Genomic DNA, 27,514 nt, shown 5'->3' with positions numbered 1-27,514 from the left:
ATGTTTTTAAAAGAATGTACCAAATGAGAAGTGGCCGATACCTGGCCAGGTGATTGTGGACAAGGCCCAACAAAGGTGCCCGCTACTGAGCTGTTGCTCGAAGTGGCGCTCAATTTGCGCTGCTGCTCCATAGCCATTTCCATTGCAATTTCTGCATCCATTTCAGCATCCTCTTTCGCCTCCTATAGCAATAAACATGCCGTGGTAAACACGGAAATTTTGAGGGTCAATCAAAATGATGAATGAGAGCAGCAAACACGACCGATGAGTCAAAAGTCAGGTCCAAAGGTGTACCTTGTTGCTCTCTTCCAGATGCTTCATCAGCACGGCCACCACCACATTAACCAGCACAAACTGGGCCATGAGCACAAAGGTGACAAAGTATATTGGAGAGACCCACGGCAGGTAGGTGAGACAGTGACCCTCTTCTGGGAGACATTCTCGTAACGTGTCCTGAGGAAAGTAACCATACAAAGTCAAGACTATCAATTTGTACCGTAACGTATGAGCCTTGAAACCATTTTAGAATGCTGGACATATGGGGTGTATATTTATTCATTTCACAGCTAGACTAAGGACAAAACTGACATTGCAGATGCTTCTTCATTTTTCTTTTCCTCTTTGCCTTGCCTTTGATGTTGGTAAGTTATCTTTGCCTGAGTTAGAAACTTAGATGTATTTCATTTTCATATTATAGGCAAAATATTGGACAAAAGGGGATATCATGACCTCAGTTTTGCATTCTGTTTATTCTCCATTGCTCTCCTTTATGATTTTAGTTGCATCTGTGGTGTGGTGTCAAGGCCAGGAACGTCTTTAAATTCTACCCGAAACACTATCGTAAGCATTGACCTACATTTGCAACTTTATATCTACTGAATAACCTCATTTCAATTGAAGCATCACCTCAGGATTAGTTCCTGAAAACTCCTCCCAAATCCATGGGTTTTATTGCACTTGAGCACCATCTTGAAGTCTCAGTCAGTTTCTCAGATTGTCCTTGTCTTTAATAACATTGTCTCCCTAATATGATTCACATCGTCTGGGATAACATCATAAATTACATTTTTTTGTCAAGTAAAAGTCAAGATGTGAAAGTGCTTAGACTGCTCAGTTCTTTATTATTCCATAATTGGTTTTGGAGGTCGTTTCTATCGTGTGAGTGTGCAAGTGCGTGCAAAAATATGTGTATTCATACTTTCATAATGCCATTCCAGTTGTCGCCAGTAGAGACCCGAAACAGTGTGAGGAAGGCCATCCCAAAATTTTCAAAGGTGGCGTGACGGCTCAGGCCCTCACAGGGATTGTTGTCATTGCACTCTAATAGACACACAAGTACAGTTTTATTCATTAAGAGAACACAAATGCGGACGGTTTGAACCCGCCAAAGAATGCCCCCAAAAGTGTGGTGAACATTTCAATGTTACATTTTTCGGACTCTCCCTTCGTAATATATTCAATTGGTTCCATCCCACAATAAATAAATAAATAAACTTGTCGAAAATGAACCGAAATGAAAAACAAAGAAATGTGATATTTTTGCGATGTCAAAGTCAATCCCCGGGTGTTTTTGTGTGAGAAAAAAAAATGTATTTGGTGTGTATGGTCTATTGAGGAAGCTAATTGTAAATAAACGTGATGACACAAATTAGATTTTGTTCCATCAGGGAACAGCTCCCTAATATTATCGTGGCAGAGGAGCAGATGGGAGCAGAGTGACGTGTTTTGACATACCAAGCTTGCCAAAGAGCTCCACTCCCAGGGCGGCATAGATGAAGAAAAGCAGCATGAAGAGGAGACCAAGATTTCCCACCTGGAGGTAAAATAGACGTTAGTTCTCTTTCCAACAGAGTGAATGCGCCATTGCCAACCGGGATTAACTTTTGTGGAAAATGAAGGGTTTTAATCGATCTTTTTTTACTTTGCATTGGCCACTTTTTTTTTTTTTTGCTCTTTATCTCAGTTACAAAATGAAAGCAGAATGATTCAAAGTAATCAGTCGAACCGTGCCTATTTTATGAATATGTTAATCTCCTGCCCACTTGTATTTTTAGATATTCCCCAGTAAAGCTTCAAATCATTATCATCATAGTAATAAGAGATATTTTACAGTCCAGTTTCAGCTTGCGCTGCTGCATAATAGTCCATTTTACTGTTAAACATTGATATTTATATTAGGAGCAGAATGTAAGCTGGTATTTGATGTTCTTTTTAGTTTGCGTCTTCCTTTGCACTCAGTAACCCCTCGTGCACATGACATTTAGAAAAGAGCTGAGCAATCAAGTCGGTAACTACATGTGCATCATACACTTTCAGCTTCTCCCTGAACCAGGCATGAAATCCACCCGGATGGCCATAAATAGACTAAAAAAAAAAAAAAAAGAAACAAACAACCTACCTGTGGCAGCGCTTGCATGACAGTGTCCAGCAGAGATCTCATGCCTGTGGCCATCTTCAAGAGTTTAAGTACTGCAGAAAAGACAATGGAGATGCCTTCAACAGTGCACTTTACACAATGAGGTCACTGATGTCTTTTGGCCAATTTGCTTCTCAGTGCCTGTCATACTGTGAGGGCTACATCCTCCAAGAAAAGGCAAGCCTGCCATGTTCATTCATCTGGCCTTTTATAGTTGATGTTGTGAAAATTGCTTCTATTTACGCATTCAGAGAGAAAAACCATAATGATTATGTCTCCCAACCTAGATTGAGCCTGCATTTATTCTTAATACACAGAAAAAAATCACGGCACAAAGCTACAAAAACGTCACAAAACGTATATACAGTTACTTACTTACTGTTACTACTTACTAATTTCTCCTTGGTTAAATCTGATTTTTGTTAGGAATTATACACACACTGCATAGGTGGACTGAATCACTATACACTATACAGTACAGCAGATTCATCCTCGTTCTATTATTTCCTGCGGGGAAAACTGTCAAAATCCAAACAAAGTGAAGCTTGCCGCTATGTGTAAGTGTGCCTACCTCGCGCTATCCTCAGCACTCTCATAATTCGGATGATGGTAGGATTTATAGGGAGGGCTGCGCTCATTTTCAGCTCCTCCAGGATGATGCCCATGATGGACAATGCCACGATAGCGATATCCAGCTGGTTCCACCTAAACAAACAACAGAATAAAACAGATCAGAAATCATTTCTTTTGAAGCCGTGTTGAACGTTTAAATATTGTTACCTGTCTCGGAAAAATCTATGTATCCCAAACGCCACGAGTTTCAGCAGGGCCTCGATGACGAAGATGAAGGTAAACACGTAGTTACAGTACTTCAAAACCTCCTCCAAATACTGGACACACACATGCAAACAAAATCATGTTTGCGCATCCCTGAAATGTTGCTGCATTGACTCATTGCGAATGTCCTCTCGTGAAAAACAATGGAAAACAAAACCGTGAATTTAAACTGAACATTTGAAGACATTCAGATATAATGTTTAAGTGCACCTCACCTGTGGCTGACTGTAGTGCTCGATGCTCATGGTGAACACATTGATGCATATGATAAACGTGATAAAGAGGTCCAGGTAGTGACTGGTGCACAGTGTATGGATGGTCAAACGCGGGCTGGAGTAATCGGCGTAGTACGGCCTCTGCTTGGCCTCTGGAGCACAGACAGTCAAAACCCAACAAAGAAAGAAGCGTGAGAAAGAAATCAAATGTGTCTGTCAAAGGTTTGATGAGCCCAGCAGTGTGCTCTGAAACCTGTAGGGCAAAGGATAGCAACCATCCAACTTTTTCTGAAATTCTACTCTTAAGTAATACAACAGGGGTACACTTCAGTACTTCAAGTTATGTTTTACAGTAACGGGAGTTCTGGGGCTCATTTTTACACTTCAGACATCTCCCAAAGCAAGTTAGAGGTGCATACTGTAAGTTTCTGCAAAACTGGAGTGATATAATGCCCCAATGAAAAGCTATTTTTGAGTTTTTTTTTTTTTTAGACGTGTACCAGTAATTTTCAGCCCCATCCTGAAGACATTCAGAGCACACCACTGCTTTTGCAAGTAAAGCAGGACATGAGATATCTGCATGAAGCAGCTATAATCTGCATAAAGATGGCCAGGAGGTCCAAACGGGAGTAGTTATTATAGATAACATTTCTAAACGAATCAATCTAAATTGTTACATGTGATTTTTGGTCCAATTGAGGAAATCTGACTCCTTTTTTTTTACGTCTGTAAGTAATTTCAGTGCATCATCTCTAACTACAAATCAAAGTTGTGGTTGTAAAGAACTACAACTACTTTAATAAAACGTTAAAAATAATTACTGTCCAATAGAACAGAAAATTATTGTTTTCTTGATGGTACAAAGCATATATATATATATATATATATATATATATATATATATATATATATATATATATATATATATATATATATATATATATATATATATATATATATAAATAGTTTGTACCACCATGAAAACAATAATACTATGTATATGCATATATTAAAGAGTATAGTGTTTGACACTCAGAAATATTTTTAACACAAGCAAATCATTATTGCCTTTAAAGTAAATCCCACCCGGCACCAGACATCTTGTGGGCGTTGGATTTTGATTAAATCTGGTCTGTATATCTTAGACTTGATTTAGTTCAGAAATATCCATTGAAAACTGAGTTATGTTTTATAATGCGGGTCCAAATTTAGTCCAAAAATAGTGATTAAAAAGCTACTCTTTATTGTTTATTTTTCAACCATATTTAGACGTTTTTTGAATGGAAACAAGTGACGTCATTTCAATGTATTTTCAACTATGGCTGGGTGGGATAATTCCATCAACTGTTACTGTTACACAAATTGAATAACATTGATTTTGTTTTGCACATTCACTTGTCCAAATGAATGATATGGAATGTATGCACGAGTGTACGTCTGTCTTCAACATGCTTACATGCCTTCTATGTTAAACAGATGTTATATGATTGAAAGGGCTCACTGAGGCTTTGTTCAACAACACACTTTTTTTTTTTTTTGTGGAGCCAAACATCTTCATTTCGATTTTCGTGTTGGATAGTGTCAAGTTGAACAGCCACATGAGCTTTTAACAAGCATCTGAATTGCTGACAGTCATCTAAAACGTCTTGTTCAAGGGATGGCCGAACATTCCCAAAAAAATCGTGTCAATGTACAAAACCTTTAGACCAGTGAGAAAAGCATTAGATGTGTCAATGTACTTGTTTTCTGCCAGCAAGAAGCAATTTGCACAAGCATATATGCTAACTCATTGCATATAGCCGTAACAGCATCTGCTATGTTTCTGAGTCTGCCAGTCAAAGCACGTTAGCAGGAAACGTCCTTCCCGTGTAACGAGGTGCCTCTGGCTCGCACAAAGTAGGACGAGAGGACATTCGCTTTTGAAATGCCCAACACTCCAGTGAGCGACGTGGGCGCCCAAACTGTAATTGCATGCAGGGAAAGCAGTTTTTTTTTCTTTTTTTGTATTTTACTGTTTTTAAGAAAAAAAAAACAAACAAACCTTGAATTAGAATAAAAACTAGGAGTTGGCTATCCGCTATTTAACATCCCTTCTGTCTTGTCTTGGTTTTATTGGTTAAAAAAGGTTGAGCATGCACATGTTATCATCATGGGTGACTTGAGATGCAAGATTAGATTTCCTGTGGTTTGGCATGCAGTGTTAAGGGAAGGTTGGGCAGCAGTCATGCAATTACATGCAACAGAGTGGTGCAGCCCACGCCTTGCCAGTATTCACTGTTAGTGTGAGCTCGCCAGTCTGTAAAACTCTCCCTAGTTTCATTAATGGACGTCTGAGATTTTCCCTTCAAGTCGTTTTTTTTTTTTTTGTCAGGCTCTGAAAGCAGGCAGTGCTCAGAAAAATAGACTACCGACCAGCCCCTCCATTCTCCTTACTCCTGCGCTTTTTTTCTATGATTTTGAGCCTCTTCTCCTCCCGTAAGCGGGCTTCCTCCTCTTCCTGGTCTTGCCGGCACTTGTGGAAATTCTCCACCACCACGCCGACGAACATGTTGAGCACAAAAAAGCTGACGATGAGCAGGAAGGAGATGAAGTAGAGCAGCATCCATGGGTTGTGGTTCCTCACGGGCTAAGAAGACAGGAGAATTTGTGTTATTTCAATCTGTCGGCTGCAATGTATTTATTTGAGTCTACGGTAGGTATCATCAGGTGTTGTTTTTAGTCATTTATCATGGTTAAAAAAATCAGAAAAGAACATTTCCTATTTCGTCTGCCAGAAAATTGTTTCGCCTTATCCGACCTAACAAAATAAACTAAAGCTAACTTTTGCAAAGGAGTCACTAAAAACCAATTTAGCAATAAGTTGCATCATGGCCCAATAAATCTGCTTTAATTTGAAAAGAAAATTGCACTGTTCCTGTCTCGGCCTTAAAAAGCATGAAATTAGATTAGTTGATATCTGTTAAAATCTCATACACTCCAAAGTGCCTTCACATAGCCCCAGGGGTACACGTAACCTCATTTGAGAACCACTCCAGTAGATCACTTTACCTGTTGGTCCACTCCCACTGCGTCCAGGCCATCATACATAATATTGACCCAGCCATCTTTACACGACAGGACAAACAAAGACATCAGAGCCTGGATGGGAAAAAAGAGAAAATGAAGGTTAACACACACGGGACCCTCTGTTTGGCCCTTTATAGAATTCCCTGTAAATACATATTTGTCATCACACATGTCTTTGAAACCACTTGCAGTATTTTGCGAAAGCTGACATTAGAGGTCTTCATTCCTGTATAGTTCCACCCATACCTGAATCAGGTTATCAAAGTTGTATTTTCTTCGTATCCAGCTGTAATTAGCTTGCAGGCAGTCTGACTTGTTGGTGATGTTTTTAGTGTTAACACCTTCACAGTGGAAGAATTTCCCTTTGAATAGCTGCAAAACAGAAAGAGCCAAGATGTCATTTGAACAACACTTATCCATAATTTTCCATCTGTCTATTTCAAGACTATATAAGAACATTGTAAACATTCGCAAAAACACATTCGCACGCATTGGTTTTGTTGCTGATCACGATCACAGCATGTTTACTTACCTGCACTCCCAAGATGCCAAAAACAATGAAGAACGCGCAGCAGATCAGAACAATGTTGCCAATGGGCCGAAGAGAAGTGATGAGGGTCTCCACGACTAATTTCAATCCTGGCGCCCGACTGATCACCCTAAGATTCGTTGACAAAACAAAACGTTTCAGAGAAAGAAGGCATATTTTTGGTGCAACTTCAAAAAGCTCCTTCATGTAATACAAAATATCGTATGCATTAATCACCAAAGTTTCTCTACACTCCTCACGCGTGATTCACATTGCATGTCACATTTTTTATTCATTGCTAGTACTACACAGTTTATATTTTTCTCTGAATGTATGCCATGGAATCACATAGCCCATGCAAAGTAATGGCAACTTCCTAAGGTCAGTGCACGTATTAAATATTTAGTATATTTACAGTCATAACAATATCTTAAACGTGACCAACTGTAGTAATGTCTGCATGCTTGGGTTCCCTCTAAGGACACGTTGGATCTTACAAATGTGCAAACACACTATGTACCTGAGTGGGCGCAGTGTGCGAAGCAAGCGCAGAACCCGGAGGATACCCAGGATCCGGTTCCCACCAGAATATGCCAGTGACACCAGAATGTCAACCAGAGACACAAACACCAACACACCATCCAAAACATTCCAACTGGACTGAAGATAGCTTTGCTTTCCAAAGCAGAACCCGAGTGCTACCACCTGCCATGGAAACACACAACACAGCATTCTTAAAAACAGTTGGCTCAATATTGGGTCGGAAATTTTGGGGTATTAAATTTAATCAACTTGCATTAAATGAAGAACTGTAAGAACTATAAGAAAATTTGGTTCAGGAATAACCCATTTTAGTCCAAAGGGTCAAAAAGGGACACTCGAAAAACAGTTGGATTGAAAATAATCACGACTGTGAATATATGGGTCTATTTCCACAAATGTTGTGGATTGTTTTTCTCCAAACAAGTCAAACAAAGAGTTGATTTGAACCAGACAAACTCAATAAATATTTTGTTTGTAATTCCTCCCTTTAAAAAATAACACAGAAAGTGGGTCAAACTCACCCAAATATTGGGTCAGTCCTTTCTTGACCCACAATTGGGTTTTTATCACTAACCTACCGGTAATTTTAGAATGTAAAATAACTCCCAAATTTCCGTTGCTTTGTATAAAAAAGTTGGCAAAACTGACCCTTAATTTTTAACAGAAATTGGGTTATTCTTCACAAGACTGTTTATAGAATGTGTCAGGCATGAATAACTCAATATAATAATGCATTAAATTTCATTCTTTAATAGTGAGGATATAAAACACAATGAAGTACCTTAATGGCCATCTCTGCAAGGAAAATCACAGTGAAAACATAGTTGGACACTCCGAGAAATATTCGCTCCTAAAGATGAAGGAAAAAGGGAAAAAAATAGCATGTTGATTGTAACACAGCACAACAACGCATCCAACCTTCCGCAACTATAATAATAAAAAAAATCATTTGGGAATAGATTGAAAAAATGGAATATTTATCACATGTGAAATGTGTGTAAGTATTCACACTGAAAATAATAATATTGATAATAATAATCATCAACATTTAGGTCACCAGTCCAATACTGATTACATAGTTTTCTTAAAGTAGCTTTCATATTTGTTTGAATCTGATTTTTTTTGTTTTTGTTTATTGTAGTGACCCAGACTTCATTGGACAGTGACATATCACACATTTATGGAGGGATAAACAATTATATGATTAACATGAACCAGATTCTGTGACCGTGCCTTACCGTGCTGTGAGGCTGTATGTTAGGTCTCTCCAGAGCAATTGTGATGCAGTTGAGGAAGATGAAAACCAGAACCACATGGTCGAACATTTTGTGAGAGCTCACACTTTGGCACCACACACGAAATCTAAATAGACACACAAATAAAATAATCCATGAATTAATAAAAGACCTAAAGATTTCAAGAAAAGCAAAAAATAAAGACTCACGGGTTCTCTGGAGAAAACAAGTACAAGGTCCATTCTTCATGTTCTTTGCACCAGCGAGGTTTCATATTACCGAGCTCCTTCTTGATCACGAAGCAAAGAGAACTCTGCATGAGTCAGACATTGCATGTCAATATAAGCTTGTTATTCAACACACGTACTGTAAATGAAAGGCTATCACGTTGGTGTTGATATTAAAATCAGTGGTTGACAACCACAAAGAGTACAATGACACGTTTGTGTGTTGTGAGGATTAAGAGAAGAGCCAAGATAAAGAATCCAATTTCACTGAATTTATACAAATATTCTGTACACGTCTCAATGTGTCTGTTGTATGAAACGGATAAATATGGTCACTACTCACTGCACTGCCCATAACATAAGGGATAGTCCACTTATTTTGTCATTCTCAGCGAAAAATATGAATATTTTGTCTATAATTATTTCCCTAAACGATTTTTCATGTACAATTAATGCCTTTACAAACACAATTTCCACCTGCTGTCGACTGAGAACGACATCACCTGTGCTCAAGTATTGGATCGATAACAGTTCACCTGCTGGTCATGTGATGTGCGAAAGCTGAGCTGCGATTGGTCAATAGCTGAGCCTCCAGCACATGTGATGTCATCTTCAGTCGGCAACGTGTGGCAAAATGTGGTTTTAAAAGTAGTAATTGTCGCTGAAAAATAATTTAGTTATCTGTTGAAAGTGGCTAAATAAATGCACTACCCCTTTAAGATCAGCCAGTAAGAATATGTACCATCCGGGAAAAGGCCTATATTAGAAAGTAAAAAAGATTTTAAAAGATTACCAATAGGTCAGTAGATAGCAAATGGTCAAACTCTGCATCCAACAGGGCGCTCAGAGAAATAAAATAAATTTGAAGATACAGCGCTTTGGCAATTTGGCATTTTTATGTGCGCTCCCAAATGAGTGAGTGAAAGGAGCCTGCTGCTCGGATAACCACTGACACATTTAAGCTGGGACATCATATGTGCACTGATGCATCCTCTTTCAAGTGCACACTCAAACACACTCCCACTTGCATGTGCCCAGTGACAGAAGGGTCAGTATGCCCAGGAGGAGGCCTGGGTTTCAGCACATTTTACAACTTACTAAATTCAATTTACAGCCAATAAAACCACCCACCTGTCGAGACAGAGGTCATCCACAACCACTGTGGGGTATATAATTTTGTTGCCTGAATACGCATTACATTTACACTTGGAGCTTTGCACCGAATGAACAAATGAGAAAAGTACAAAAGCCGGTGAGGGACAAAAAGGGGAACTAAGACAATCAAATAGAGGAACATGTACACGTTGGTCCGATGATGGGTACACCTTTAAAACAACAACCCAATGTCACCTTTGATAGAGCGATATACAGTCTTTGAATGAAGTAGCTTACTTAACACAGAAGCAGCTTCGTTAGCCTACCACATAAATGCAAAGCACCCAGTAGTGATAATGAATAAACTGAGTTGACGAGATTCATTTAGACAGATGTAGTATCATCTTGCAGCATCTATAGACAACTCTACACACCTTAACGGGGGAGGGCCTCAACTACCACACATTTTGTTAACCGAGATTAGGCTCAGTCCCACTGTACACATCGATCAGAAAGATTCTATTACATACACACAAAACAGACGTTCTGATAGCTAAGACTCATGGCGACTTACGTCATCATCGATGTCATCTTCAGGCAAGGAGTCATCTTTGGAGTCAGTGTTCACGTTGGAATTGTAAGTCATGCTTCCCCCATTGCAGTCGCCGTATTGGGCCACGATGGCAGGGCACAAAGTGGACGCCTGCAGGAGCTCCAAGGGCTCCGGCTGGATTCTGTTGTCATAGCCGCCAGCATCGGCATTGTCATCCAGGCCATCTTCCTCATCTCCTCTTTCTCCGGACAACAGACTCTCTCTTTCGCCACTGGTGTCTCGTCTTTTGAGGCTCGGCGCCCGTCCCAGGCTGTTCCAGCTGGAGCGACGGCTTCCCCATGAGCTGGATCCACGGGGGAGGAGAGGGGAGCGGCGAGCCGGACTGGAGTGGCTCTGGAGTTTGAAAAAAAAAAAAGATTTTGAGGACTCTGAAAATAAGGTGACCCGTTGAATCTACTTTAAACTACTTGAAACTAAATTCAAACATTTTTGAGTTGGGTTGACGGTCCCGGCAAAGACAGTAACAGTGTAATTCAAACATTATTAGTTTCCCATGTTATTTAACCCGAAGCGATGTAATGAGTAATGATGTGTTTATTTAGACTTCCATTACAGTGACTAAGGGCAGCCATGCATGGTTTAGTAAGTGACTTAAAAGCATAATAAATGAGGTAACTGAGTGTCTTTTTAAAGACGTTCTTGTCAATGTTAATGATGTAAACAGTCGTTCTCTACTTACATAAGAAACAACTGCTGTGAACATAATTAAGGCGATTGTCCTTCACGATGGGGAATTTGATTTTTTTGCCTACTTCTCGATTTATTGACAAATTTAACAGTTATGATGAAGGGCCTTTTAGGAAAGTAGAAATAACCACTATAGTCCTTTTTGGTGGAATCGGTCATTGGTTTGAAGCTCACCAAAGATCTCTGATCACACGTTAAGGCATCCATAGAGGTGGAGCTTCCACGCCGAGACTCTTGGTGATCAGTCCCTGTTTCGGGAGGTCCGACCTCTCCATATTGTAGGACTCCCTCTCTGGCCATGACCTCATCTTCCAAGTAAGACTCTGGGCCTAAAGAGCTCTTTGGAGTGGGCATGGGCGTGGCAGCTGTTCGCATGATTATGGGAGGAGCCATCGAACTCCGAGGGTCGACATGACCGTTGGCCGTCATCATCAGAGTATACATCTTTAGCTCTGGGGAGGAGATAGGTGACATTTTTTTTTTGTAATGAAGCATTGGCTGAGATGAAAATGAATAAATGAACTAATATTTCACTTACCGGTGTCTCTGAGCTGCTCTACTTTCTCATCTTCTTCAAAGTTGTCTGACTTTTTGTCATCATCTGACTCGGAGCGATTTGCATCACCCTAAGACACATATTAAATTCACGTTTAAATGAACTTGCTCAACATAAGTTTAATTCAGAAAAAAAAAACATTTTTCCAGACGTAATTTACAGTTTGCAAATGGAAAAAAAAAGCTATATTTTTTGGTGTCATAGTCGATACTCTTTTTATATTGCTCTTGGTTTAAACAAGTGGTCTCAATCACTTTTGCAGTATTGTTTGACTTTGTGATTGTTTTTTCAGCCAAGTAAACACTTACTAGTGCAAAGCATTGGTAAATGAGTACAAAAAAACTACTTAAAAACATTCTAGGTGTAGATATTTTCTCAGAAACTCCTAAAGATCATGTAACATACATCCATCACCTACTGCAATTCACGGGGGCAGAAACTTCAGCAGGGGGGCCCAGATTTTTCCCTTCACAATGGAATTCAATGTCAATGGAATTGAGGAGGTCTTCGAAATATTTTCCTCACAGGCTCAAAAAGTCCTGAGTGGAGTTAACTTTTCTCTCAATTTGAAAATAAAAATTGACTAAAAAAAATGCATGGAGTGAGTAAAGTGTGTCAATTTGGTGCAGTTAAAATATTCAAAAGGTTTAGGACCAGTGAATAAAACAGTGTTGCCGAGTTCTGTGCCTGGAGGTGGGCTCTTCTCCACTGGAGCATGCCGTAACCAGGTCGGAAGAGATTGATCATCAAATTGATTAGCATTTGCAGTACCACTTGACAGTAATCTTCATCCTTTTGCCCTCTTTTAAAAACAGTAATCCCTCACTTGATGTGACATTTCTGTAATTGAGAGGCTGCACCTGTGGCCCCCGAATGGCTCAACTGGGAGTTTATTAACAGCAAGACAAGGCCGTAGCACTGAACACTGCTGTGAATGAGAGTTGTTGTTCGCAAGTGAACATAAATCTCTTCTCTCTTGTCACGGCAGAGCTATCAGAGTAAACCCACCTTGGCCGGGCAATTGTCTGTACATTCGGATACAATGTAGGACAATTCCGGTACAAAGTCTCTCGTGAAGCTAAATAAGATAGACAAAACACTAGAAGCAATCTTATGATACAGTGCAGTGCAATCAACCACTGCAAATTAAATTCACAAAACGAAAATCAATTCTTCTGTGACGGTGACAATCAAAAGTGAGTATATATGATATTAACACAGTTGATGTGAAAGGATGACATCAAGTACATTTTTTTGTTTTGTTTTGTTTTGTTTTGTACTGGACACTGAATCGTATCAGCAGGTGTTCCTTGAAAGCACCTTAAGGTAAACGTTACTCACCTCAGCCTGAAATCCCTCAACCAAGATGGCAACCAACAAGTTGAAAAGCACGTAGTTCCCAAATGTCATCAGAGCAACAAAGTAGAGAGCCGCCCATGGGGAGGTAGAAGCCATACCGTTATACAAAACCACGTTCCAATCCTCCTGGGTTAGAATCTGCACATTCATTAAAGACCAAGTTCACTGTTATTTTCCCACAAGCGTGAGAACTGGGGAAATCAAAAACCATCAAAACAAAGTGAATTATGTAGGTCTTCAAAACATACAGCAAAAATTAACAACTTTTACTACTTAGGGTTTCTTCAAATTAAGAAGACTTTTACCGCTACCATGCAACTGTACTTAAACTTTTTTTTTTTCCACTAGGGATTACTATAAGATGACAAGCAAGGTCTATGTGAGAATGTGTGTGTGCGTGTGAGTGTGTTTACGTGGAGTAGCTTTTAAACCAATGCTTGAGATGAAAGCATTTAAAACTAGGACACTGTTCACGATGCAGCATGAAAGCTTTCGGCCCACTCAAACCCCATGGCGGGGAAGTATTTCACTGCACTGTGAGCTCGGCTGCATCCGCGTGTGTTCGACTAGCTTGTGTGTTTTGTGCACAAAACTACAGCAAGTATACAGTACTATTGGACATGACAGTCATGGAGCCGATGAGGATGAATCTTAAGCACGCAAACGCACTCAAGTTTCACGTTTTGATGTTGGCACGCCGTGACTTGGGTAAGATACAAAATGAGTGATGTCATATTTTAAAAGTATACTTGAATATTAGCATGACACTGAAAACCTTTCGACTGCAACTGACCTGGAATACGGTGACAATTGCCCACAATAGTGTGTCAAAGTTCTTGCGGTCAGGAATGGTGTCTCCATCATCTGTCTGAAGACTGAACTTGCAACCAAACAGATGCATCCCTAGTATGCTGTTGAGAAATGGCAAAAAAGTCGATCAGAACAGATCTTTTTTTTTTTTTAAACCCAAGTAATACGTGCCTAAAGGTGAAGATGAAGAGCATCAGAAGCATGCAGAAAGTAGCCACATTATCCATTGTCTTCATCAGGACGACAAGTTGTCTCCTCAGTGCAGGAAGGAAGCGAACCAACTTGAGAACTCGAAGCAGGCGGAAAGTGCGCAGGACTGACAACCCGCCATCAGCTTGACCAATTATCTCCCACACACTGACAAGCAACAATAAAGTACAAAATATATTATCGTTTTGTCAACTAGAGACAGAGCTTACTTTCAATTGTTCTTCATGTCAACGAGAGACTTGTGATAATAAAGGACTCCATCAGAAGTTGACTTTATGTGCATATTATTAAATTCTTTAACATGTTTATCTTAGAATCATTACATTATTTTATGTTGGGTTATTTTATGCATTATGCAGCAGTTCTGGACTGATTCATGACTTCATTACGAGTCGGTCAGAACATTACAAAGATGGATAGAGTGACTCTTGATAGCAAATGCAGTGGCCTAGGGTGAAATCAATTTTTCGAGGATAAAAACCAGGCGGATTACCTGATGATAACGATGATGCTGTCAAAAATATTGTATGGATTTCTGATGTATCCAAACAGGCCAAAAGCCAGTAGCATGAAACCCATCTCCAAAACAAACATGCTAGTGAAGACGATGTTGCTGATCTCCAGCACATCCGTCAACTCTTCCGGCTGCAGGAACGTGAAAATAAAAGTAGGTTAGGGATCAAGGTGGGGGAAAAAAAAAATCAAGACCCCAAAAGAATAAGTAACTAAATCATTACACTCTAAAGCTGGGAAGCTCTTTGGAGAGCGTGCCCTAAATCAAGCTATTATCAATCAAGTTCCCAAGCGGCAGTCAGGCCCAATCCATCAAATGGAGCAGAAAAAGCTCAAATGTATCAACACTGATATGTTCCACTTAACCCACAAGTGAGGGCCTGCAGTCAGGAACATGCTACAACTATACACTTTATTATGGAATATATCATACGCCACATAACATAGTTGCTCAGTTGTTGTTGAATGTTTTCAGAACACAAAATCTTGATAAATTTCAAATTTTAAGTGATGGTGCGCATGCGCAACATACTTGCAATGCCACTACTTAGTCGACATGAGAATAAACATCCTGCCTCAATCTCTGTTTAATTCTCTTCTTGTCTCACTTTGACCATGCGCATACATGCAAACAGTCTGCTTTCCAACATTCCTACACCTCTGCACACAAGTATGCACTCATAAAAGGAATACTGACCGAGGAGAACACTTATGTAACATCTGAGTCTATGTGTGTAATAAGTTCACGGTTTCCTTGTCATTCCTAATGTCTATGACAGGAGCACAGACACACAATCACATGCAAACACACTCTTGCGAGACAGTCAGTATTTGTGAGCAAAGGAGGGAGATATTCAAAACGGAAAAGGAAACACACTCTTTGGCCAAAATATGAGGACATTATCTAATAAAAACATTCAGTTAGTGGTTCCAAACTCAAGCATCCATGACTTTTTAGACGTTGCTTTGTTAACTAAAGCAGTCTAAAAATACAAGAGTCAGCCCTACTCTTTTTTCCAAAGTTGAAAGCAAATAAAAATGAATACTATATCTGTGTTATATATACCCGCGTTAACTGATTTATTGAGTTACTTGTGTAACGCTTTATGAAATGTTAATTATTTTCCCAAATTAATGCTTGCCTGTTCATGGTACTCTATCCCCATGCTGAGGGTGTTGACGAGGATGGCGATCATGATCCCTCTGTTAAAGTATTTGCTCTCCACTATTCTTTTCAATTTCTCCCTGAATTTCATCCATGCTCGAAGTGCTCCGTTCTTGTACTCGAGAGTGCCGTGTCGTCTTCCCCGACTTCTCCCGCTTCTCAAATCTCCTCCCTGAAAGTTCAAACAAAGGAACCGTCACCATTAAACTCTAATGAAGTCTATCAACGCTTAAAAATGTCCACTCTCTCTTTTCGGCAGTCGTTTGCCAAGCAAAGTGACCTGGGGGAAATCATGCGGTCCATCGGCTTCTCCCTTGCAACCTTCCAAGTCACCCAAGTCCAATTCCAAGGTCTCCAAGCTTCGGGCACAGAGTGGGCAGCTCAGTAGTTCCAGAAGCAGTGGACTGGGTACCACGCCTGCCAGCTGGTACAGCACACTCTGATGACCTGCCAGGGGCATGATGGGAAAGGGTCACTCGTTGCATAAGGCAGTCACATAACACTGTGTGTCTTTCACGTTTGAAATGTAATGGCCAAAGCCTGTATCGTAACCTTCCTAACACATACTTTTTGATTAATATGTGAGCAGCAGCCAAAAGTGTCAGAAGCGTAAAGATTAAGGTGAAAATGTGGTGATGAATAAATGGACTTTGGATTCACAGCTCGCGAATGACAACGATGGCTCGACCTCGTTGGAAAGGAAATTGCTGTCTGGGGCCGCAGACCACAGTCTCACAGATAAAGATGATATATGATTAGTTGTTTTACTATATAAACTGCCTTCATCAAGGAGTAATTGATGTGACACAAAGGTGCTCGCACTTTGTTCAAAATTCTAAATGTAGTCAGGAATTGATTGCTGTCTACCTTAAAATGAGCATAATCACTGTGTGTGGACGTGCGCTAGATGTCTGGGGTCACTTCTTATTTCCCCCACGTTGGTACTACGGTTTCGTCAAAGTACACGTGAAAACCATAGCAGGATCCTCTGCATTGAGCTGGTTATGCACATAAAACGAATCTGCTGGCAGACTTGGTGTAAGGAAATGAATGTAATGATAAGACAACCCTACAGCTCATATCTCATTCAGTGGCTGTGCATGTGCTGTAACGTAATGCAATATCTCGGAATTCATCACCAAATGTTTTTGGCAACTTGGGAAATAAGCACAACATAAATTATGAGCCATAAATCACTACTCAGAAAAATGCAGGTACATCTAAATGAGGCTTCTACCCGAGTTAGTGAGCAGCGCTCTCTGGGCACAAGCGCACCCTGCTATGCATTGAAAAATAAGACCAAAAAAGACTGTCCAATGAGCATATCATAGGTATGAGATCACTGGGCATGGGAAAGTAAGGTCGGGAGGTTTTACTAAACACATTTCATAAACTTTATTTATGTACATGCGATGTCAATGAGGTTGCAGATTTCACTTTTCGCAGGGGTTTTCCGGTGTATGAATAAGTATAGTCCAATGAAAATGTTGACTGAAATTTAAAAAAAAATATTAATAAAATCAATAAATGACTTAGTTTTGACACCTCAAACACCGAGAAAATTTGGAGAAAAATATCCTGTTCAGTAATTTATTGTAAATAGACTACGTGTGTTAAAAGGTCAAAAGTTTGTGGAATCAAGAGCTATGCCACGGTTTTCACCGTCTTCAAATTCTGTGTCGCTTGAACAAGTAGTAGGTAAGACAATTAAGTGTTTATATGATTGAAGGAAGAATAGGGAGGCTACTTGTCCCATTAGCCAAAAGTTGTCTGCATGCACTGTTGGAGTGTGTGTCTTCTTACTGTGCTGTCCCACAAGTTGGTAGAGCTTGTTGAGTTTTTCTGCGTGTTCGGCTGTGGAGTGGTTTGTCGGATGCTGATCTGGACTGCATCCGCCATGCTGCGAGTGAGGTGGCGGTGTCTTGCTGCTGTAGCTGCACACAAACGAGGGCAGGATGGTAGGGTAATTCATCCCTCCGTTTAGTCTTCTGAGCAAGGCCCCCATGCCTTGGGAGACGACCGATTGATTGCCGCCGCCGCTGTTTCCGTTTCGACTTCCTTTACTAACAGGAAGTGACTTCATCTCCAGTTCCACGGCTCCTCCGACGCCTCCTTCTCCGGCCAAATGTTCAGATCCCGCCACGGTGCTCATGTGCTGCCCCCCGTTGGGGAGCCGGCAGTGCTGGTGCTGATGATGCTGCAGCAGGCTGTGAATTGGCCTCAACCACAAAGCGCTACTTGGTCCAGAGCCTCTGCTAGAACCGTGGCCATGTCCATTACCGCCGCCATTACTGCCTCCACCACTGCCATTGGGATTCACTTTTTTACGACGTTTACTGGTGGAGAAAAAAATTGAAAGAACGTAGCATTTACAAATGCATTTACAAGTATGTTCACGCAAGCAGATTCACATGTATGCAAGTACACACAAATTTATTTTCAAATAGGTTTGACTGTCTTCAGAAGTCAATTTCCAAGTAATTGCAAAGATGCTAGAACAAATTTCAATATGTTTGGATACATTTAAAATTATGTGAATCGATTCGCCTGCCAAAAATGTTTACACTCCATCTCCATGCTTCAACGGCAAACAGTTACCACAACTTTCAAATCAGAAGGTCGGGCAGAACATAATGTCTTTTTTTGTGTCTATATTGTGTTCTTGACAAATTTTTCAAAATACTCTGTGATTTATAGTGTCAATGTCTGACCTGTGCCACCCAGAGTATATCCTCTGCATTCTGCGTGTTAACTTGCGATAAAGGTGACTAATGTAGCGCAGCATCTCCTCATAGCATGAGCCTGGCTCACTGTAACTGGCAAGCGTAGAATCATTGGACATGTAGCGAGCACGCTGTTCCCGCATAAGAGCGTTCTCCCGTTGCTTTGTCTCTGAGAACTGGGTGGCGATGACCACGAGGCACAAGTTGATCATGAAGAAAGAGCCCACCTGTTTTGAAGATAAAGAAGCATGTTGATAACCATCACCATAGGATAATGAAAAAAAAAATATTTACTAGTCTATGTTAGTGGTGTGAGTAATATTATGGTCTAAATTTAATTAAGATTCAGAGAGATTCGCTAAACGATGATGATGATAATAAAAGAGACAACTTATCGTTGGAACACAATAAAACCTCATAAAAATGAAGATATGTCTTGAACAGGAAGTTAGTCATTAATCAAAATGCTTATTTGACATGTCGTGGCCATTAGTTATTAACTAGGACAAAGATAAGTGATATGCATGACCTGAGCTTTTTTTTTCTATGTTCTTATTTTCTATAATTTATCATCATGCTTTTTCAGCATCCCCAAACAGCCTATTTTTTGTCCCAATTTCCCCTACTCTTTTCCAAACGCATAATAAGCACTTTCACATCAAACGACAAGCAGACAGCAAGCTCATAGCGCTCGCAAAATATCGCTTAAGCTGGGATCTTTGAAAAGCTACACAAAAGCATGATAAGGGAAATTATAAGTGTTAGAAGAGGACACGGTACAGCAGAAGGAAACTGTGCTCAAAGCCAAGCTTGGAAAGGTTATTCTGGGTTTCACAACAAAGAATTGAACTGCACGTACACAAACACACCTTCCATGGAGCTACATGTTAAACATATGCAAATTGGGACCAATAATGCATTTGCTACAAAGTCGAGTGAAATGAATGGTATTGGAGAAATGCACGTGTACTTCTAAGTGCTGAGTTCAGTGTTTGTGTCTTTGATTCAACCTCTAAGTTCAGTTAAGGTTTTGTTTTCACATCTATAATTCTAAAGAGATATGAGCACACCTCAAATGTGTGTGTATATATATATATATATATATATATATATATATATATAATGGTAGAATAAACTGTATTTTGCCTCATTTTGTCATTGATATTGACATGTTACAGTCCATTTTTTTACATCTTTAAAAAAAAGGGTATTTGTGTGCTGACGTTCATAGCTATGTTTCTACATAATAGCAAAGATAACAGTTACTTACAATAATGAGCAGTATAAAATATATAAAATTGTAGAATGAATGAGCATCCATGACATAGTACATGATATCCACCCATCCTTCCAGTGTGATGACCTGAAAGAAAGAAGTACACATTAATACCCTTAAAAGTGTTTTTGATGCATAATTTGGCCCAATATTGTTTATTACAAATAAACTATACACTGTTTGTTTTTGGTAATATGTGCGTGTGTGTGCGTGTGTGTGTGCATGCATGCATCAAAGGACTGACACAGCTACTTGGTGGAGTCGGCGTACTAATGAGCACTTGGGATGCTGACGCCTGAAATCAGCGGCTGAGCTCAGCCAAGCTGATAATAAACTCACACCTCACCATTTACACCTCTGCCTGCTTACCACATTAGAGCCAAAACAACCCTGGCCGTGCAACAATGTCATGTAAAATAAATAAATAAATAAATAAAAATATGAAAAGAAATACTGCAAGTACAGGATTTTCACCTATGCAAATATCTGGATTTTCATGTAAAAATGGAATTGTTGTATTGTATTGCAATTGTATTACACACGATCAGATGTCTTTTACATGTCGATTGGCAATAAATGGGTAATTGGATTGGAAAAATAAATGACATTGTATCATTAAGATTGACATGTTTAGTGTGAGCGCTGGTATAGTTCAAATGAATTTTTATTCAAATCTGCTAATTTACAGAGCACCTTCAGGGATTAAAATTCGTTAAATAAGCACAATTTCAATTTAAATGTCACTTTAAATGGCACACCATTTTAAATCAATCACCCCCTCATTTTCATGCAAAACTATAACATGTCCATACAGAATACAAACCTTTTGTACACAAGCTGTAAAAAAAACATGTTACAAAAAGCGACATTTTCTCATGCACTTTCATGAGAACATACGAATGTAAATCGTGTTCTCAGGTCATGTGACTAAAGTAAATGGTATATCGTGATATTGTACACGCATGAAGGGAAGACAGTCACAAAGGGCATTGCTTATTTAAGAAGGGAGAGAGACTACTTTTGAACTCCTTTAGAGGTAAGAAATACTGAAGTTAGCAAAGCATTAGCCCATTAAATCCTGCAACAAATGTGCACAATGTGCATGTGTTGGACTGAGCGGGCTATTGAGCCCTTTGCAAATGGCTGCTGACCACAGCATGTGATCCATCACAGACCAGGTACTGTATTTTGAGGAACAGGTAAACTGTTATGCCCAGGGTCATTCTTTGACTCAAAGCAATGACTCGTAAAAATACACATTGTAAAGCCACAAAGATACAGGACTACACAGTATATGCTTGGAAGAAGTGCACATTAAAAATCCATATTATTGATTTGGACCGGTGTCACTGTTGTGATGGTGCATTTGCCTAGCACATTTGCCATAATCTACAGAGCATTAGGGTTTAATTCTCACTTTACAAATATGACCGGCTCCGACACGAGGAATCTCATGTGTCCAAAATAAAAATGTGTTTATTCTAACTGTGCACTTAATTTATTTTTCAATACTATAAAATGCATATAAATCAAGCTAAATATGATGAAGTTACAGCAATTTGAATGATGCTAGATTGAAAAAAAAAAAAAAAATATATATATATATATATATATATATATATATATATATATATATATATATATATATATATATATATATATATATATATATATATATATATCAGACCAAAAAAAAAAAAAACGTGTTTGCGTGTTTGCAATCGTAACACTTAGGATGCTGGAAAATTAAAATAGAGCCCATAATCTATATATTTGTCCATGCAACTTCATTTTTTCCTTCATGTGAAACGTTATTTGCCAATATGTAGACCCAATTGCCAGGGCGGCTCTCAAATAGAACAGTTTCTGTCTTCATAAGTTCCTCGTGACAGACAACAAATTCAGGCTGTACTCTGCCGTTTGCCCAATTGCACTTGGGATAGCTTCCAACTCCCTGTGATGCTGCGCTGGATAAGCATTATGGGAAATGGATAAATGTATGATTCTGATTCAAACAATGCGATAGGAATATAAAGCATCTCATTTCCATGCATCATACTGCAGAGCTCTCCCGCTTCATTTTCTGCGTACGGGTTTCACATCACGTATCGCTTTAAAAATATTCCAACATCCATTCACTTTTAATATGTCTTACCTGGAAAATAGCAATCCAAGCATAACCGATGTTATCAAAGTTGACAGCTCCCTTGTGAGGGTTGTGATCCCCGGGGCGACACACATTGTAATACTGGTTCCAATTAACACATCCATTTACACTGGGCCCTCCCACCGTAGGGGTTGCTCCAATCAGCTCTGAACTTTGGTAGGGCGCTGGTAACTGGCACTCAGTCTTGGCCTCAGTGTAGGCCGGAACATTATGGCAGCGAAGCATACCGTTCTCGCGAGGGGCCGAGCAGATAAAAGGGCTGTCTTCACCATCCTCCGACATGTAGTAAGGACTGATTGACAAGTTGTATTTTCTAAAGAGGAGAATAAATGAAAGGAAATGTTGACAAAAATACCAAAGGGACAAAAAAGACAGCACCGGGACACTATGATCATGTTTGCAGACATGTAGTGGTTTTATTCCTGAGGAACACTTTGTCTGCATATGTGTCAAGAGGCTCATAAAAAGTGCTAACTGTTTGTTCCATTTGCAGAACACAAAAGCGTGTTCTGACATTTTAAGGGGTAATTTAGACTCAGCCTTGAGCCTGAAATCACATTTACCTACCGCGAGACTGCGCGACTTACGTTCTGATATCTACTCCAAGAAAGCAGCGGTTTCGGAGAAGCCCCGCCCACAGCTGGACCCCGACAATCCCAAAGATGAAAAAGACAAAGAAACAGAGGAGGAGGACATTTCCCAACATTGGAAGGGTGTCCAACAGTAGCGTCACCAGGATTCTCATACCTATAAGACAAAATGGCAATCATATGATCAAGCAAAAGCAAATGGCGGCTTTATTTTGGCCAAGCGTTATATCTTGACAGCTGTTATTGATTGGGTGAGCTTCAACGACAACTTCATTCCTTTGGCCAAAATAATTACAAGCGGTGACAACAGGGAATGTGACAGCTTGACATAATTCTGTCCTGAGGGATCTGAATTCCCTGTGACTGGTATTACCTAAGTGCATCTGTCAAGCATCCATCTCTACGTGTCACATGCAGTTAACATCAGAGTCCAAAAGTCACTCTTTACATTGTAAGCAGCCCACAGACACTCTTCTCATTATTCAAAAATATCCTTAATTCCGTTGACAATTTTTCCAATATGTATATGTAGTAAAATGTGAAATTCAGTTGTTAAAATATTAGATATACTAAAGTAATACTGTATGTTAACAAATGTCTGTAGCTTGTTTGCATTAAAAAAAAAAAAAAATCCTTCTAATGGTGCTGTGCAAAATGACTAACTAGGTCTAACTCGTCGGTTAGTTACATCCGCCCTCACTCGTTGATTCTTGAACCACTACAAGGAAGTTGCTCTAATACCACCATATTGAGAAGCATCTCACTACTTTAAATGTGCATTGAGGAGAGACAATCAATCATAGAATAGCATCCACAGAGGAGCTAGAAGCAAAAAAGCATTGAGGTTTCATCTACAGAAGTCTTTTAGTTTCCCACAGTGACAATGATGTCTCCATGAAATGAAAATGTCAAAGAGCGAGAGTGCTAAGATCTAAACAGAGGAACGAGGATCAAGCACTGAGGAGGTTGCAAAAAAGAGAGATTTAACCAGCAGCATTCCAAACATGACAAACATTGTGCACTGCTCACTCTAACTAAGCTACAAGGAGAACATACATTTAATCTGTCTAACAATGGCAAGTTCTCATCCCTTTTGGCAGAAAGGCAAACAAAGACAGAGCGGAAGCAAAATAGTTAGTGGCAAACAAAGACACTAAGTGTGTGTGAGGGCAGCGGTGGTGGCGAAAGGCTGCAAATACTTGATCTCTTGGACAATTGAAGGAGAAAAAGAATGAAAAATGGGACGGGCTGCGCAACAGGGAGGAAGTATTGCAGGCGCCGCCTGCCAGTCGCTGAACATCTGTAAGGTTTTTCTGGTTGTGTGAACCTTCGAGGAAACAAGCATTTGTCTCCTTAGGGTAGAAGTGTGCTTGTCTCTGTCTGCCCTGACCTTGAGAATGCTCCAAGCAAAGCACCAGCTAACCTATATGTCACCCTCATCCACTCCACACACCAGAAACAACCCCCACCTCCTTCAGGGAGTCGCAGTACAAGCTTTAACAATCATTTTTACTTCGCATTATCCGTGACTGCTGTAAAAATTGGCCCTAAGGCAACTATTGGATCTATGATAAGAACGTAGGTAGAACGTTCACTCCCAACAGACGGAAAACAAACGTATGTGTTCACGTACATCAGAGTGATACATGGGACAGATAGCTGCAAAGAAATAGACAACCTGGCATGCTTTATAATGGGATTTGGCTTATCTAAAGACTTAAAGTGGCCTGCGCCCTCACGTTTATAGTTCTGCATACTAAAAAGATAAACAGTATTCAAATATAGGAATCAGTGAGTAGAGATTATATACTCCTGGGACCCAGCCTATTCATTTGCAGGCCCCGACCAATTAATCGGTCAATTATGGCCCTGCAAAAAGCCGATATTTGCGAAAATATTTTACTTTTTTAACTGAATGCTCTCTAATCATTTATAGCTGTTGGGTACAAAGTAACACCGGTATCATTATTTATTACACATAAATCCACACCACAATATCAATAAAAATATATTATGAAATGTGTTGATAACCTCTTTATGCGGACTAAACATTGAAAACGAAGCAAACAAAAAATACATTTTAAAAAAGCAATGATAAAATGAGCATTGCAAGAAAATTATTGATCCGTATTGATCCGTGTAACCTGTCACTGTTTAAAATATACTTTAAAAAAAAATCATAAAATACACAGCGCAACATGAGTTAAGTATAAATGTGTTAAATATGAAACAGATTGAACGGCAAGCAACACAAACACATAAGACAAGAAAATTCTTTGCCAATGCATTATAATGCCGGCAGTGGCAGTGAAGGATTAAAAATATATCAGCTGCTGCACCAAATAAACCTACCAAGGCTATACATAAAAAGTTTTGTCATTTACTCGGACAAATGTTCAAAAAGTGACTTACTTGGTACTCTGTTGATGGCCCGTAGAGGCCTCAGTACTCGTACAGTACGAATGGCTGAGAAACTGGCATTCTGTCCATCCAGAGAATACTCCAACACACTAAGGAGGCAGACGGCAAATGTTTTTTTTGTTTTTAATTATGCACTTAACACAAACATGTCATTCACTTGCTAGAAGTGAAGAATTTGATTCTTCACTTCTAGCAAAGAATGTCATTTTCCTGCTTTGCTGTTTAGATCTTACCATCACTCGAGTCTTATACTTGCCAAGAAAAAGTCATTCAAATTCTGAGTGAAAAACTTTGGCCGGCTTTTTAAGATGCTGTGAAGCAGGTGTTGGAGTAGTTAAAAAAAAAAAAAAAAAACGCCCTACAGTGTTTTCTGTCTGAGTGTTGGTTAGATTGACTATTAAAAATACACGCTGTTGTTTTTGCAAACTTAAAAGGATACTAAAACATAGTCAACAATTTTCAGCAGTAATAAGTTACTGTTTTGTCTGCTATTCATTTGATAAAATTATTTCACATGCAATACCTTTAAAAACAGATTAGCATTCATGAATATAAGTCAAAGCCCAAATGTGTGTAAATACCTTTGTTTACATATTTCAGTCTTTTGTGTGGAAAGTTCATACAACATAGGAACATCACAATAATATTCTGTCACAGGTGTTTACAGTTGAAAATTTGTGGGCAGAACTAGGGAAGCATAATGGAACACCAACCCCGCCATGACGATGACAAAGTCCAGCTGGTTCCACTTATCGCCAAGGTAACAATTGCTGCCAAAAATCCCCAGGGCCACCATCTTGATGATCATTTCCACCGCAAAGAAAGCAAATATGCAGTCATCCAAAACCTGACGGGAAAACACACATACAGTAAAGCAGAAGCTGTTTTATTTTTCTTTTAAACACTGTTTTACTTCATAATGATAACATATCAAGTCAACTATCAGTTGGTTTAAAACTTGAGGGAATAATTCAGACGTGCGTCATTTTATCAGTGTTTTGATGAATTGGAAATGTAATGCAATGAAATAAAAAGTAGGTATGAGACAAAGGATTCAGCACAAAGCACAAAGAGCATATCAAAACAAATGGCACACAAGGGATTGAAATGAATGGCTTGAGTTCTTACTGCTTTTTTTTCACCAGCTGTTTAATATATTAGCACTGCTTCCATTTTTATGGCAGAATATGAAAGTAATGTCTGGCGAAAATGGCGCATTATTTATTTACAGTCAGTCTTCATGGTGCCATGGTGCTCATGTTCAGTCTTGTGCCTTTGTTTATTGTAATCGGCTCAGAAAGTATTTCGACAACATGGAAAAGGAAAAAAAAAGTCTTGAGATTCCTCTTAATCTTATACTGAATGCGTTCATTAATTAACAAAATTAAATAACACCTTATGCGGGACTCCAACCTTGATGGAATGTTCTTGCCTTGATAGCTATTTATCACATGTGCATCTGATTGATATTATTTTATCACATATATTTCTGTGTCTTGTACTTTACAAGTAAAAAGTCAAATGCCTCTGTGATTATTTATGCTTGTCAAATGCTGCATTCGCGGAAAGTTGGAATTTTGAGGAAAAGGAAGCCTGGGATGCCCAAATTAATGACCCAGACTTCACAAATAAAACAATTAATCACTATAAGCCATTTTTGTTGTTTACTTTTGCCTCAAATGCTTTGAGGTCGGAACTGGGACAATCTGGACTCCCCACCTTCCTTGAATGCAGGAATTGAGGCTGTGAAACAAATAAGGACTATTGTAAGTTCCAAAATAGGCTCATCCCAATTGTTGCTGTGACTATGTCATAGCTCTTTGTACACATTACTTGGGGACTTGGGATGGGATGAAAATGTAACATCTAAAAATCCTTAATGCACTTTTGAGGGAAAATGCGAACGTGACAAAGGTGATCTAATTGTAGCGATGAAGGGGTTAAACTGACCTGGAGGATGCGACACCACTCTGACAGGCAGGTGACGTCTTCACATGGTTGGAACATCCCCAAGGTGACGCAGTTGAGGAGGATCACCAACATGGACACATGCTCGAACCACGTACAGGAAAGAGTTAAGGTTCTACTCAATGCAAATGTTAATATATATGTATATATAGCAGACATGGATATTGATATTGAAATAATATGCATATATTTATGTCGACTATTATTTCACATAGTGGAGAAATCTTTGCCATGTTGATGGTCACATACTACACACATGTTTTTCTGTTCTGTGCAATCACTTATTTCGGCAC

The 27,514-nt window shown here is 39.4% G+C and overlaps 1 protein-coding gene across 1 annotated transcript in view; it reads right to left on the bottom strand.

Annotated features, from left to right (window-relative positions):
* Positions 1 to 27,296, bottom strand: part of cacna1ha (calcium voltage-gated channel subunit alpha1 Ha) — a 34,124-nt gene extending 6,828 nt beyond the window's left edge. The window contains exons 1-33 of the mRNA XM_088436615.1: positions 27,204 to 27,296; positions 25,967 to 26,100; positions 25,245 to 25,342; positions 22,830 to 22,989; positions 22,231 to 22,555; positions 20,070 to 20,162; positions 18,788 to 19,026; positions 17,880 to 18,412; positions 16,357 to 16,523; positions 16,054 to 16,248; positions 14,892 to 15,043; positions 14,360 to 14,545; positions 14,172 to 14,289; positions 13,361 to 13,516; positions 12,002 to 12,089; positions 11,638 to 11,915; positions 10,738 to 11,109; positions 9,051 to 9,154; positions 8,845 to 8,968; positions 8,388 to 8,456; positions 7,584 to 7,768; positions 7,067 to 7,193; positions 6,781 to 6,906; positions 6,517 to 6,606; positions 5,902 to 6,094; positions 3,469 to 3,620; positions 3,197 to 3,306; positions 2,988 to 3,121; positions 2,399 to 2,469; positions 1,735 to 1,813; positions 1,199 to 1,320; positions 295 to 453; positions 21 to 182 (exon numbers count right to left, since the gene is read on the bottom strand). Of these exons, the coding sequence (XP_088292741.1) occupies positions 21 to 182; positions 295 to 453; positions 1,199 to 1,320; positions 1,735 to 1,813; positions 2,399 to 2,469; positions 2,988 to 3,121; positions 3,197 to 3,306; positions 3,469 to 3,620; positions 5,902 to 6,094; positions 6,517 to 6,606; positions 6,781 to 6,906; positions 7,067 to 7,193; positions 7,584 to 7,768; positions 8,388 to 8,456; positions 8,845 to 8,968; positions 9,051 to 9,154; positions 10,738 to 11,109; positions 11,638 to 11,915; positions 12,002 to 12,089; positions 13,361 to 13,516; positions 14,172 to 14,289; positions 14,360 to 14,545; positions 14,892 to 15,043; positions 16,054 to 16,248; positions 16,357 to 16,523; positions 17,880 to 18,412; positions 18,788 to 19,026; positions 20,070 to 20,162; positions 22,231 to 22,555; positions 22,830 to 22,989; positions 25,245 to 25,342; positions 25,967 to 26,100; positions 27,204 to 27,296 (5,394 nt within the window). The remainder of the gene's footprint in view (positions 1 to 20; positions 183 to 294; positions 454 to 1,198; positions 1,321 to 1,734; positions 1,814 to 2,398; positions 2,470 to 2,987; positions 3,122 to 3,196; positions 3,307 to 3,468; positions 3,621 to 5,901; positions 6,095 to 6,516; positions 6,607 to 6,780; positions 6,907 to 7,066; positions 7,194 to 7,583; positions 7,769 to 8,387; positions 8,457 to 8,844; positions 8,969 to 9,050; positions 9,155 to 10,737; positions 11,110 to 11,637; positions 11,916 to 12,001; positions 12,090 to 13,360; positions 13,517 to 14,171; positions 14,290 to 14,359; positions 14,546 to 14,891; positions 15,044 to 16,053; positions 16,249 to 16,356; positions 16,524 to 17,879; positions 18,413 to 18,787; positions 19,027 to 20,069; positions 20,163 to 22,230; positions 22,556 to 22,829; positions 22,990 to 25,244; positions 25,343 to 25,966; positions 26,101 to 27,203) is intronic.
* Between the last annotated feature and the right edge of the window lie 218 nt (positions 27,297 to 27,514).

Source organism: Hippichthys cyanospilos, chromosome 16 (assembly GCF_059441005.1).
Source record: "Hippichthys cyanospilos isolate Australia breed blue-spotted pipefish chromosome 16, RoL_Hcya_1.0, whole genome shotgun sequence".
Classification (NCBI taxonomy): domain Eukaryota; kingdom Metazoa; phylum Chordata; class Actinopteri; order Syngnathiformes; family Syngnathidae; genus Hippichthys; species Hippichthys cyanospilos.
This window is presented reverse-complemented; position numbering and strand designations above follow the sequence as displayed.